This window comes from Melanaphis sacchari, unplaced genomic scaffold, assembly GCF_002803265.2.
Source record: "Melanaphis sacchari strain LSU unplaced genomic scaffold, SCAv2.0 Contig64_pilon_pilon, whole genome shotgun sequence".
Classification (NCBI taxonomy): Eukaryota; Metazoa; Arthropoda; class Insecta; order Hemiptera; family Aphididae; genus Melanaphis; species Melanaphis sacchari.
The window spans coordinates 1,953,255-1,968,041 of NW_020271462.1; the positions used below are offsets into that span (position 1 = coordinate 1,953,255).

The 14,787-nt window shown below is 23.1% G+C and overlaps 1 protein-coding gene across 3 annotated transcripts in view; it reads right to left on the reverse strand.

Annotated features, from left to right (window-relative positions):
* Positions 1–14,787, reverse strand: part of LOC112600467 — a 78,665-nt gene that overhangs the window by 15,982 nt on the left and 47,896 nt on the right. For all 3 annotated transcript variants that reach the window (XM_025347701.1, XM_025347699.1, XM_025347698.1), the window contains exon 3: positions 4,327–4,423. In XM_025347701.1, the coding sequence (XP_025203486.1) occupies positions 4,327–4,423 (97 nt within the window). The remainder of the gene's footprint in view (positions 1–4,326; positions 4,424–14,787) is intronic.

Consider the following 14,787-nt stretch of genomic DNA (forward strand, 5'->3'; position numbering starts at 1 on the left):
TATTTATTTATTTATAAACAATTTATTATGAAAAACTCAATAAAACGTTACTAAATAATCAAAGTCTATTTTTGATATTCAAGAAAAATCAACTTGGTGCTTTTAAATAGAACTCGTACGTTGCATATAAATAAAACTTAATAGTGAGCGAATTGTGTTGAAAAACATTCGATTAATGAATGTTAATTTAATGAATTATTATGTATAATATGTTTCACCATCATTGTAATATTCTAAATTTAAATATTGAATTTGCTGCTGAAAACAAAACTTGTATTTAATAAGTAGAGACTAAAGTTTGGAGAAACACTATTTTAAAAAAAGTAAAAATATTTATTTTATATATTATTATAGAACATTTAGTACGGTTATAGATATATTTTACTAAGTAATTGTTAGCGGATGAATGTACGGTGAATTTATTGGTGTATGTAAACGTTTGTTAAAGATTAAAATATATTTATGTTTTTTTTTTTTATTTTCTAAAATATACTCACTAAATTTATTGTTAAATACCGAACATATAAAAATTTTCACTGTAATATTTTAAGTTTCATTAAAGGAATTTTAGTTTAAATAGTATGCATCAGTTATACTTCATTTTATAATTGATTATTTTAAGGCAAATATGAAAAGAATCTTAAATATATTCACGATAAAAATATTTAGAAATAAAATATACGTCAGTAAAATAACTTGTTATAAATGAAATATGTAAGCCAATTTCACAACCTGAATTTAATTTAAGTTATTAAAAATATTTTAATGAAATATTTTTGTCCAAATCATAGTTATGACTTAAATTTTCATTTTAAATTACTACTTCATAAAGAGTTATTTATAAATACAAAAAATAATTATACATATATAAAAAATAGTTTTAAATAACTAATACATATTGACATTTTATTTTTAGAATTTCTTTCTTAGAGTCGATAATATTTCAATGCCGTCATTGGTAATATAAAAATACTACTATCGTAAAAAATAAAATAAAATCTCTACCAACCTGTCATCATACTTATTATATTTCTTGTTAACTTTGAAATGATCAATGTTTTATTTTTTTCCGACGAATTTTAAATTACAGAAGATCGACTATATTACATACAGCGTTTGGCGGAGATACAGTTTTTGATAGGCTTTTAATTTTTTTTCTTTATTTTTTTTTTTTAATCGAAATTTTCAATTTCGTCAAAGAGTAAAATCGTTATTTTCTGGAAGCTATTTTCGTTTAAAACTATTCCCAAGAAATTTTATATTGCTGTTTCTTTTATTTAAATACACATCATTAAATAAAAAAGTAGTAATACAACATGTGGTTACTTTGTATTATGTAATACTGCAGTGTATATGACTATTTTATTTACAATAACATATCTATTCTGATCTATTTATCTTTGTTTATTCTTCACACCAAATTGTTTACTGTAGTGAATTTTTTTACAACTGTGACTAAAAGCACTATACAAAATCTCCTTTGATCTAGTTTAGTGTGGTTAAGTGAAGTTTATATCACTTATGCGATTGAAACGTCCTCTATTTAAAGTTTTAATCAAGTGTCATCTCCTATCCAATAATAATTTGTGAGGATTAATTATTTATCTTATATAATAGTTGACTAATAATGTAAGCTAGATTCAGATATGAGGAGTAAGCGTATCGATCTGCATACAAGACAATTTAATTTGGAACTATTGTTAGTATTATAATAACCAATAATAAATCCATCATTTCTATTAAAATTTTAATATAATTTTAAAAAACTTTAATTTTAAACAAAAAAATTACATTTTTCATTTTTATGCAATAATTATTTTAATTTTCTTTAGTTTTTAGAAAATAATGATGTTTTGAAAATTCTGTGTAATATGTACGTAATTATAAAATGTAGTTACTAGTTTATAATTGATTGGAAGTTTAAGGAAGTGTATATATTGTTAAATATTTATTAATATTCTCTTCTACAACCTTTCTATTATATTTTAATCTATCAAACATTTCTGATTGTTTAGTGATCGATATTTAAACATTTTTCTTTTGATATAAATTAAAAATAAAAATTCAGTTTTAAAAATAGATAAATACTAAAAAAAATAATTACGTAGTGTTACAATTTAAACTTATTTAAAACTATGAAAAGGTTAATGAAAAACTTTATGATTATTATAAAAAATTAATTTTTAATATGAAATTATCTTAAAGGTTCTTCTGAAATATGTATTTTTACATTTTAGCACTGAAAAAAAAACAATATTTTTAAAATTCAGTTTTATTTAACTTATGTTTTTTTTCAGTATATTATAACTTAAATTATTATTATTACTTAAATACAATTGTAAAATGATCGTCAGAAATACTTGATTCAAGAAAATTATGATACATACTACATATAAATAAATAATCCTTAAAGGAATTTAAATACAGCTTAATAAAAGATTTAAGTATTTCAAATTTTGAGTTCGAGTGAAACTATAAATGTATATTTGCTTGCTAATTTAATACTTTATTTATTTATAATTATTCTGTTATTTTTTTTTAGAAAAAAATCTTTTGAAATTGCATGTATCTTTATCTAGAAGTTAATAAAATAAAACCAGGTAAATCAATTTTAATAAAAATACATTTACATTATTTTTATTTGATTTTAAAGTAATAGTTTAAGGTATATTAAAATTATAATTAATAATTTATTATTTAATTAGGTAAGTATTATTTTATACTAGATAATCTAATTATTGAATAATTCCAAAATTTAGTTTACCAAAATCAGTAAAGAATTAATTTCAAATGTGATGATTAATTTTTATTGGTTGCGAATCTAAAGTAATAATATTATTTTTGTACCATATTGGCTGTATTTTCGTAACTAAATTTGTTGCACGGCGTATTGTATAGGCAAAATAGGTACATTATTGCTTTGAAGAATATACCTAGTATGTAGTATAACGTGTTATAAAAACGTATGTGATTTTATTCAATTTTCCTTGAATTAATTGTATTGCATGTATCGTGATATTACATGAAAATTATAAATTTTTATAATATATTGAGGTGTTTTATTTTTTTTTCAAAGTTTCATACATTAATATTATGTTTTAATTACTCATATGGCATAAATACAAAATTAAATTTATCAAGTTAAATCAAAGAGACTTACAAGCTCCAAATCAAAGATTTTTTTTTATTAAATTTAAAGTAAGTTTATAGTTTATTGAAAATTATTAACCGTTTATCATTTTTTTTTTTTTAATTTTATATTCCTGTTAATCATAATAATGCTTTATTTAACTTTAAAAACTACTTACGAATTGTATATAAAAATATTCAATTAAAAAAAAAAAAAAAAAATAAAATACTTCTTATGTATTTAATTATTTGAAATTGCTTTATTTAATCAACTATTTTATAATCTAAGTTTTAAAATTTACATATAAATTTAGGATTACATTAGAGTTAAGCCTACTATTTTATTTACTATTACAATTTATATTATATTTATAGTTATAAGTTATAACATAGTTTTGAATTTAACACCAAAATTCGAAATTTACAAATTTTATGTAGTTTTAATTATAGGTTTTTTTATATTATTTATTTTGTAGTTTGTGTATGATATTTTAAATATGAAATATTCTATTTTGACCACACAGTGGTATGAAAAGGTATTTTAACTGCATAATTCAAATACTGTAAGTAAAAATAGTTATTTGGATTTTTAAATTTTGTTCATAGATGAACATTTTTAGTTTAATTATTTAATTGATTAACAAAAAAACGTATATGATGTTAACAAAAATATAATGTACACAAATATAAAGTAACACAAAAAATTATAAGATTACAACAATTGTAATTCACTAAGTTTATTAAATGTTTTTGAATTACAACTTTTGCAAAAAGAATTATTTATTTTAAATGAACAATTAATTATAACTGTATACTGTATATTTGTTTTAATGTTAAGCACTAAAAAACCTGAAAATATTTAATTTGCATTAAAATAATGCTTATTATAATAAAACGAAAATGATCAAAATTTTATGAATATTTTTTGTTATAATTTATAAAATAGCTTTATAATGGTATTTTTTTCTCAGAAATAATTTTTGAAGAAGTAAAAGTTTCTCAAAATAAGTATATAACCATTTAGTTAATGGATCATAATACTATATTATGTACACTTGAATAATAAAAATAACAGTTGAATATGTTTATTAAGTTATTAAGAATTTTTAATTTATGAACATAATATTCTCTTATAATTCTAAGGTAACTCGTATAGATGCATGCTGATGTAAATTAATAATTTATATTAATACTTACCACGTATCTCTAAGTCTTTTAAGCTGGAGGCCAACAAGCTTTTTCTTATGTTTCTAAAACCATCCCATATTTTAAATGGTCTTTTTCCTCGAGATTCCTAAAAATATACATTTTATGTACTTTAATATTGGTTATATGATGTACGTATTTACTAACATTATAGTTTAAGCATAAAGATTAGTTACATCTTAAAAATAAATACTATTTTGAGGCTTCACGTTCATACAATCATTGTATTTATTTGTCACATAGGTATCTAAAATTGTGGAAACTTTTTTTTTTTTGATGGCTTGAACTATGTATTACTTTTTTTCTATCTTAGATAATCTTTAAGTTACTCATAACATATATTATATTATATGAGATTATAAATTCAATAAAGTTTGAAAATATTAAATTACAAACAACTTCAATAACTAATACACAGATTTTTAAACATCTTATAACTACTTTTGTAAACCGATCTCAAATAAAAATTATTTCCCGAAATCTTTGTTCTTTTATTCCTTTAAAATTAAATATTAAAAACACCATTATCTTAGTCTCAGGTGAGTGAAACAAAACGAATCCAATAATACCAGGTATTTCATTCTGTTTAGCTTTTTAATTAGTGATGATATTTTTAAGAGATACGTGGATAAAAAAATAATGTAGATTTTTTTATTATTCCACCCAAATTCATAAAACAAAAGCAATAAGTGCGTTTTTATGTTAATGTTACGAAACCAGATTGTTCTAAGCAGTAAGCACGATCTAAAGTTTTTCAATTTCACATAACTCAATCGATAATTTTATTCTTTTGAACTTTTTTAGAAAAATGTTAAAAATAATACTCTTTATAGTAATTTCAAAGTGATACTGAACTCCAAGTATATATTATATATTTAAATTAAACCGTCTATAATTTTTATTTTTTTTACGTAAAAGATAATTGTCTATTTTTTCCCATTTTGTTTGACCTAATTATTTTATTTTATCCTTATTTTTTCCGGTTCTGGTTGTAAATATAATAATTTGAATAGTAAGAAAACTTTTAATATCTTTTCTACAGTCGTTCATTCAATTTTTAAGGTCTCCGGATTATAGTATTGTTATGTGAGGTTTGATTTATGTTTCTTTTTGTGAGTCTTAAGTTTTATCAAATTTAAATATTTAAAACATTTTTAAAAACAATATGCTATGAATATTATAATGAAATATGACAATGTTATATCTATTTATTATGTTCTTTTTTAATTATCACGGTGGTTTGTGTGTTTTTTGGTAAATTAATGTTTATTTTAATTGCTGTTTTACTTTAACTTATTTCGTAAAAATAAAAAGTAGTTGATAAAATTCGTTATTGAAATCTATGTTAAACTGATAAAATATATATGATTTTAATTATTTTTTTTATTGTTATTTATTTTTAAATTTACTCATCAATTTTTAGATACTTTTAATATTTTATAATATCTTAATAGTTTTTAAACTATCTAAGAACAAAAACGATATTCAAGATACTAGTTGTTTCTCTGAATTCTGTGAGATCCTATGTTTCGTGTAGGTACGAAGACATGTAAGATATGATATTAAAATTCGCTTTTCAGTAACCTTTGAACACTTTTAATTATTTATATTAATTTACTTAATAAAACTTAAAAAAATATAATGTGATTAAAAAAGTACAAACGATTTAAATAATTGTATCATATTCATAACTTATTGAAAAATTATTAAGTGTATATATTTTATAATGTTAAATATAAATAATTAAATTTTAAATCTAAGAAATAAGGATTTAATTTAAAAAAAAAAAGTATTGTGAAAATTATAAATCTAAATAATGTACTCATATAATAAATTCATTGTAATTTTAATGGAAAAATCACTGTTTTTAGTTAAATATAATATTGATTATAAATAATTTTTCAAAATTCAAAAACTGCAGTATAGTACAATCTGCAAAAGGGTGATTTTTAGAAAATTAAAACTTAATACACCACAAATTATTTAGATTAAACCGTTATAATTTAAAATGCTTTTTTGAGAAGTCAAATACATAACAAAACAACCTCGTTCCGTATCTATGATAGACATAGGTATTTAGTACATTTTAAGAAAATTATCAACTATCATTAAATTTTAAATAAATAAATTGTTTGTAGGAAAAAAAATTAAAAATTGTAATTTAACATTTTACGTAACTATACCAAGTGATCAGAAATTAATTAAGTTTTTATTAAATTCTTGACCTACTTAGATGTGTTCAACCGTAATCAAAATATTCGTACAAATTCTAAAAAATATTACCTAATTTTTTAACGATTTTAAACATCTACTTGTGCCTCAATAATCATTTTTTTTTTTTTTTTTATTGCAATAAAATAAAAACATTTATATAGAAATAACACTATTTAACTGGAGGATATTGTTTTCTCAGATACATATTCGTTATCAGTTTGTAACATTTATATATTTTTTAGATAAACTTTGTGATTACGTTAACATTTCTCAGTATAGTTAAACAACAACAATTAAATTTTTTTTTAAATGTTTTTTAATTTGAAAAGTACTTACATTAATTTTTAGGGAAAAATATAATTTTGTTTTATATTCATAAAAATAAAAATAAAAGTATTCAATATTTGATTATAATGTTTTATTAAAATTAAGAATTATAAAAATATAAAATCTTGAGTTGTATACAACACAACTGGTAATTTTCAAGCTCGATAAACCAAAGTGACATTTTTGCTCATTTCCGATCGAGTAACATAATAAATACTGTTATAATATCGTTATGACACTTTTATCACATTACATAATATATATATATACATATATTAAATCTACTTTGTTTAACACTCAATCAATTTAAGAATATTTTCCATTTAATCGATCAATATTATACAGATTTTATGAAAAAATAAATATAAAAACCAGTGACCCATATAGCCATATTATCAAACCCTATATTTATACAAAATAAATATAAATACAGTTCCATTATTGTTGTTTGTATACTTTTTACTCGGTCAGATTACTACAGTGGCGGGTAGGCGGTGGGTATCGATTTGCTAGCAGTTTATTTAGTTTTAATTTTTACAGTTCGTAATTATAATTAATAATATACCTAAAATGTGTGCAGGTATAAAATATATATATTTTTAACGTTTTCTAATAACCTGTGTAGTGTACTTGATTTTATAGAAATTCATAAACACCCCTATATTCTTTTGAAATAGCAAGACTCAGAGTAGGTATCGTTTTCATATTCACTTTTATGTACAAGTTGTCAAACAAGTTTTAAGCATATCGTGCCACAAAGCGTAAGTCTCCTTTCACCCCGAAGGCAAACAAACTGTAATAATGTGTCTGGGTACGATCTTCGTCAGATAAGATCACTATACGAGATTGTTATTTTGTTTATTTATTGTATTTTATTTTAACTTTTATAATATATTGCTGGTTTATTCTCGAAAAATGTTTTATATAAGTGTTTAAACATAGTATATTTAATTTATGTATTTCTAATTCTAACAAAAATATTTTAATTGTGGTTTATATATTTCATATAATATTATAAATTATTCTGTTAGGTGTGACTAATTATATAATTTAAGCTGGATAGCTGGCATACCATGGATATGGATGTGGATACGGAAAATTAAAACAATTCAAATAATATTCATGGTTAAAATTTAGGGTGATAATGACTTTAAAAGAAAAATTTAAATATTTTAAAACTATCGATATCAGTGATGTTGGACAATTTTTTAATTAAATAACTTACTCGAATTTTTTTATCTATATCGTATTTATATTTTTATGAAACTAAAAAAATATTTAAACCTATAAATTTATCAGTAACTATTAACCTGTATCGTAAAATTTATTTTATTAAGATTATTATTTGTAACAACTAGTTATTAGTAGAAAGCTTATTTAGCATAATTTAAATTCAGTAAACTTGAGAAATATTTGTTTACCGATTAAAATTAATAATGAATTTCAAATCCGAATAATGAAGATAGTATTTGTATTGCAGTGTGTGTCTTATAAAAAAATAAAAAAAAAATACATACTTTATCCTATATACAGCATTTTGAATATAATTTAGTATATATAATATTAAAGTAAAGATACTCATATGACTCTAAAAGTTAGATTTCTGAATTTGATGATGATTAAAGCTAAAACTAAATTTTTATATTTTTATTATAACTATTTTTAATATTGATTTGTAAAATTCGTTGCTTATTTAAATTGCATAATACTAAAGACAGTGGAAAACTTCCATTTAAAAAATGAGTAAAAATATTATTTGCTGACAAGAAATATACTATAGACGTTTTATTTCTTTTTAAGTTTGGTCAACTAATATTTTCTTACATAATTTTTTTCAAGCAAGTAAAATTTAATTTTGCTCTTATTTAGTTATTAAAATTATATTTTATTTTTATACTGTGAATTTTTTCTGTATTATAAGTATTTTAAAAACCATCTCTAACAATATATCTAGTAATTAAGTAAGACATGTTCTCACGATATTATGAATTGTTGATTTTGAATTAACTTTATTTTAATTTAAAAATTTATTAGTGATATTTTGTTATCATTTTAGTATGTACATAATTTATATATACATTTTATTTCTTAATTTTGATTTAATAATAATATATAGAGACTATGTTTTTTGTACATATTATGTAGTACACAAACTACAATCATGTGCGTTTTTGTGTGTCGAGTTTATATATGCCATAATATGACCCAGTTTTGGGTAAAACGAGAATTCTAAAGTTTCTTATACTTAACGAATTATTGAATAATAAACTCAATTTAAACAGTGCTTTAAAATTGTTATTTTCAGTGATTTTAGCAATTGTAAGAAAAAACTATCTAACGAATGTAAAATAATGAAATTTAACGGTGTATAAATCCTTATCAAAATTGATTTTGGTTATTATTAGTTGTTATTTCGTAAATTTAATGACTTGAAATATTCACCAATCACTATTTGCTTCTTTGAGAAATATTATTTTATTTTTACTATGATGACCTTAATTTTATTATGTTGTTAACCAGTGCAAATATCTGAAAATATTTTATTATTTTTTTTTTTTTTACAAAATAATTTATTATACATTTTATTTCGTTCAAGATATAATAAGATAATATTCACAATTCAGTAAAATAGCAGTACTTAAAATAATAATTATTAAATTGACCCAAAAACTAGTTTGTGGTGATTATATAGCCCTATTTATTATATAACTATAATTACTATTCGTTCTGTTTTAAATAAAAAATTGAATCAATTTTGTAAAATTCCAATGCATTTATTATTTAATGTAGTTTAAATTGAATTGTATATAGTAACTAAATGTCAATACGTAATACTGTTTTTTTTTTCATGTTCTTTTATAATATTTGCTATTGAAATCATAAAAAAAAAAATGTCAAACTAAAGCATCTTTAAGAATAAATGTTTGAAATTCTATGATTAGTATACTACATAAATATTATTTAATAACATAAACAAATGTATAGGTAGGTATTACAATTCTTATAATGCAAAAATAATGTGTATTGTGTACCCGGTGTATGGGATGTTCAGATTTTATGTAATATTTTTACATTATTTGAATGTTATTATAATTTTATGAAAAGGAACAAATATAAATAGTACATTACACATAATATATGTTTAGTTGTTATACCTTTTAAGTTATTTAGTTGTGTTTATACGTTTATTTACATAATATTGTATACAATGAACATTTATAGTTTCATTGAATAAGCCAACCAACAAAAACGCATGTTTTATTATAATTAGATAATAATATTATAAAAAGTACAATATAAGTATAATAAAGTTATATCTATTAAATAAGTATTTTAATTCTTAGAAATGAGTTCGTAATCTCTAATTAAAGTATTAAATCGAGTTAAATATAATTCTCTATTTTTCTCTTAAACCATCAATATAGTATCTATATTCAATATAATATTTATAAAATATTTAAAATTATTATGAGAGAAAATTTAATCATGTGAACATTTTAGTAAAAACGTATTAGATTTTACTCTTTATACTTTTAATTAAAAACACTAATATAAGTTTCAAGACTTCGATTTTATATACTATCAAAGAAAAGTTACTGATATAATTAAAAGGGATAAATAGTTTTTGAAAACTATAGTTTCACAAAAAGCCACATACTTTATAATTTAAATATTTTAATCCATCGTATTAATTAAAATATTAATTTTTAATTTTATTTGTTGACTTACAATTTTTATTTTTATTTTTAAGAGCTTGATACCTTTGTAATATATTAACTTAAATAATAATAAAAAAAAATTTATATATATATATATATATATATATACAAATTACTATAGTTGCAGTTTAAAAAAAAATACTTCTAGGTGTTTCATACTTGTATCCTAATTCGATGTCATATTTCATATTTTTTTTCATAGCATGTACTTTGGAATAAAATTTAAAAAAATGGAGGTGGGGTAAAATTCTCAATAATTACTATTTTTATTTGCTGACCTACACATACAATATAGTATAATTTACGTTACAAATACATTCTTGAGTAGGTAAGTTATCAAAAAACTAGTAAATTTATAATATACGTTCTAACTAAGTATTTTGAAAGAAATATCATCTGTTACCATATTGATATTTCATAATACTAACTAGGACTTAAATAGATTTTAAAACTGTAATTATATTAATTTGTTAATAGAATATTATACTCGTATGTGTAAGTTATCATGGTCTCATTAACGCATGACAAACCAAATTACATAATTAAAATAATCCGTTTTACTCTGTTATTTTATTAGAGATATAAGAGTAAAGTTGATCTATAATTAAATGTAAATGTAAATCAAGATTATTTACTTAGGACCCTCTCCTCTTTTTAATATTTTAATTCAACCAAGTTATGAGCATTTTAAACTTGTAAACTTTTTTGTTATTATAATGTTTTTTATATAAAACTTTTATTTATTAGACAAAATGTCAATGATATTAAAAAATTCTTTTAAGTTGAAATTTAAATTAAGATAGGAGGGGGCATGGTCTACACTTGAACGCTCTTAGTATCTCGTGCATTCTTTAAAATATATGCTATTATAACGGACGCCTTTATATTGTAGTTTACGTCAAGATCGCGTACGTTATGGTTCTATGTATTGTATCGATATAAATTTAAATTTTCGCAAATAAATCAAAGTATACTTAATATTTATAATAACATAATATATAATAAAATAAAAATATTATAATGGTTAAATTACGTAATGAAAAAATCATATAATAATTATTTTGTAAGTATTTTTTATTGTTTATTTCAAACTTAGTGATAAATATATTTTACACTACTTTTACCCCTTTACCAAACGTTAGGTTTATAAAATGTACATTTTTTTTTTTCATAATATTATTGATAATTCAAGATTAATTTTTAAGCATAAAGTTTTAATAAGAATTAGTCTTCTGTGTATGACATGTATGTAATTGGTTATGGGTGGTTTTGTATCGTTATTTGAATGATTTATTCGGAATATGCGTATGAAATATATACAAAATGTATAGCACGTTTGGTCGACAGCTTGCCAAACAGCCACATAGATCAAAAACTTAATTATCATATTGCTAGTTGAATATTACTCATAGTGAAATAGTATACGTATTTTTTTGGCACACCAAGAACCACCCAGTTTCAAATAACTTTGAGGACCCTATCTTTTTTTTTAAATTGATTTCAATCAATTAAACTTTGCATGAAATTCTCTTCGTAGGTATAGCTTTAAACACAAAACTCTGGTCTAAAAGACGACCATTATGGAGTTTAAAAAGCAAATCTGAGACATAGTTATTTCCGAGTATTCTGCGAATTCATCAAGTTATTTTAAAAGATAGATGTATGAAGTTTCGATTTTCAGAAGAAAATCTGAAGTGCAAATTATTTCGTAGAAACTTTTGAAAACTTTGTTTCCCATTTATATATTAGTAGTTAACCTGAAGCATATATCAACTTGACTTTGACAGAGTTTTAAAAATTCATTATAGCAATTTTTAAATTATGGATAATGGGTGTTCACATTTGAACGGTCGTTAGTTATTTTCAAATTATTCGTTTAGCTATGTATAGCATAAATGTATACAGGCATATTGAACATATTTCAAAATTTTAATTAACAATGGTTATTATTAAGGATATTTATATCTCTATCCGTTTAAATTTAAAACGAACTATACTTTTAATGAATAAATCATAACCAATAATTTTTTTTTTCCCAAGACGCGTGTGTAATTTATGTTGACACATTAAAAGAGCAATCTGCGTGGTTTACGACTGAACGTCAAGCACATTGCGTCGTCCATCTCATCAAATTTGAGACGACCTGTTTGAAATAGGAAATAGTCACTATATTCAACGACCAACGAGATAAGTATGAGTATAGATGTTTACACACGTGCGAGAAAATATAATATATTATATAGAGACAGAGGCAGAGAACCGTGGAAAATTTAGCAGCGGGTGAGAAAAATAAATACACGCACACATGCATAAATACGTACATACATACATACATACATACATACATACATACATACATACTCATTCATACATACATACATATATAAATACATACATAAAACACATGAAAAAATAAAAAAAAAGGGAAATTATCGATTAACTGATGGAATACATTTGCAGTTTAGAGTGTTTGCGAACAAGACAAGGAGAGTGGTGTGTCAGCGAGTCATAGGATACTTATCAAAAGCAAGACAGAGTACCCGAGGTGTAGCGTGTAACGTATTATTACCATAATTATTGGACACGTCGAAGCGAACGGGTAAAACTTTATGGGACAGATTTGGTAGATAAAGCATGGTCGGCGGAATCGAGAGAATCCGAGTGTAGCATTGTGTGGGTAGGTGGGTGGTAAGAGGAAGATGGCAAACCAAACCGTGTCAGTTGGGATAAACATCGAGACTAAAGGTGCCTGGGATGAGAGTACGGGGGAAGCAGCAGGGAAGAAGATGAGAACTATTGAGGTTAGGGTGGTCTCTACCAATGCATTCCCAGTTTGTATAGAGTGCGCGCGCGCATAAGCGCTGTGTGTGTCTGTGTGTGTATGTGAGTAGGGTGTGCGTTAAAAAGGGTGAGTAGAGGGAGTTAGGGAGAGAGGGGACGCCTTGTCCTTTTGACCTACATTAAAACGACTCCCATCCACTACTACCCCTTTCTCATCCTCTACTATTCCTTGACACCAATCCGACCAGTCATCTCTTCCACATGTACCATTGCTGCTGCTGCTGCAGCTCTCCAAAACTATCCCTACCACCACTAGTACAGTAGTCATCCCTGTCACCCGCACCACCATGCAAAATTATGTTACTGGATCACACACCATTCCACAATCGCGGAACCGCACAAATCGTTCGACGCTTGCGACTTTGGCGGGTCCCATACCATACCACCGTTGACATCACAAGCGGCGTAATGACAATGCTCCTCATTTTTCCCGTATTATCCGACATCAAAGGGACGACGAATGGCCATTATTTTATATTTATAAACACATTAGTAGCAGGGCCAACCCGCCACAAAATTTACCCACGTCGGGAACTAATAAACGTGTTTCAAAATATTTCGTTTATGAAAAGAAAAACAAACATTTGAACCTAGACAAATAATAACGTTTTACTGTTTTCTTTCATTTTTAAGTAAATATTTAGCTTATAATTACGAAATGTTTTACTAACCACGATGATGTGTTGGTTCTAAAAATCCTAAAATATTTTTGTCGAATAGAAAATGTTCGAATGGTAGGAAGTATAATATAATATACGTATGTCGTATACAAATGAAATTTACGTAAACGTGTGTTATTTTATTAAAATTTACTCTATTGTCGAAACAATAAAAGTTAATCGTTTTCCAAGTTGTTTGACTTATATTTCAGTGTAATTTTAATAATTTATTTTTCTAGAATACATATCGTACTTGACGCCATTCGATTTTTCACACAGTTACATTTTTTAAATGTTAGTATAACACATGGATACGTATTTATTTTGTTGTTCCGTGGATAAAGTTAAATAAAAAACTTAAATTGTAGTTTTAAAAAAAAGCTATGAGTTGATCGTTTTATGAAGATTTACTAATTTCCATTGGGGAAATAACTAATGGAAATAATTTTTACTAGCACATCAATTTAAATAAGTAAATACTTTTAGGTCAGTATAATATGTGTCCTAGTATATTATTTTTAATTCTAAAACATATTTATTCATTACATAGGAAACACTGAAAACCCATTTAACTCACTTTTAACAACATAATATATAATATGATAAACCTGATATGTTTATAAAACTAATTTCAAATTGTTCTTAAATATACTTTCTATATTGTCATCTAATTATTATACGCATTGACGTAT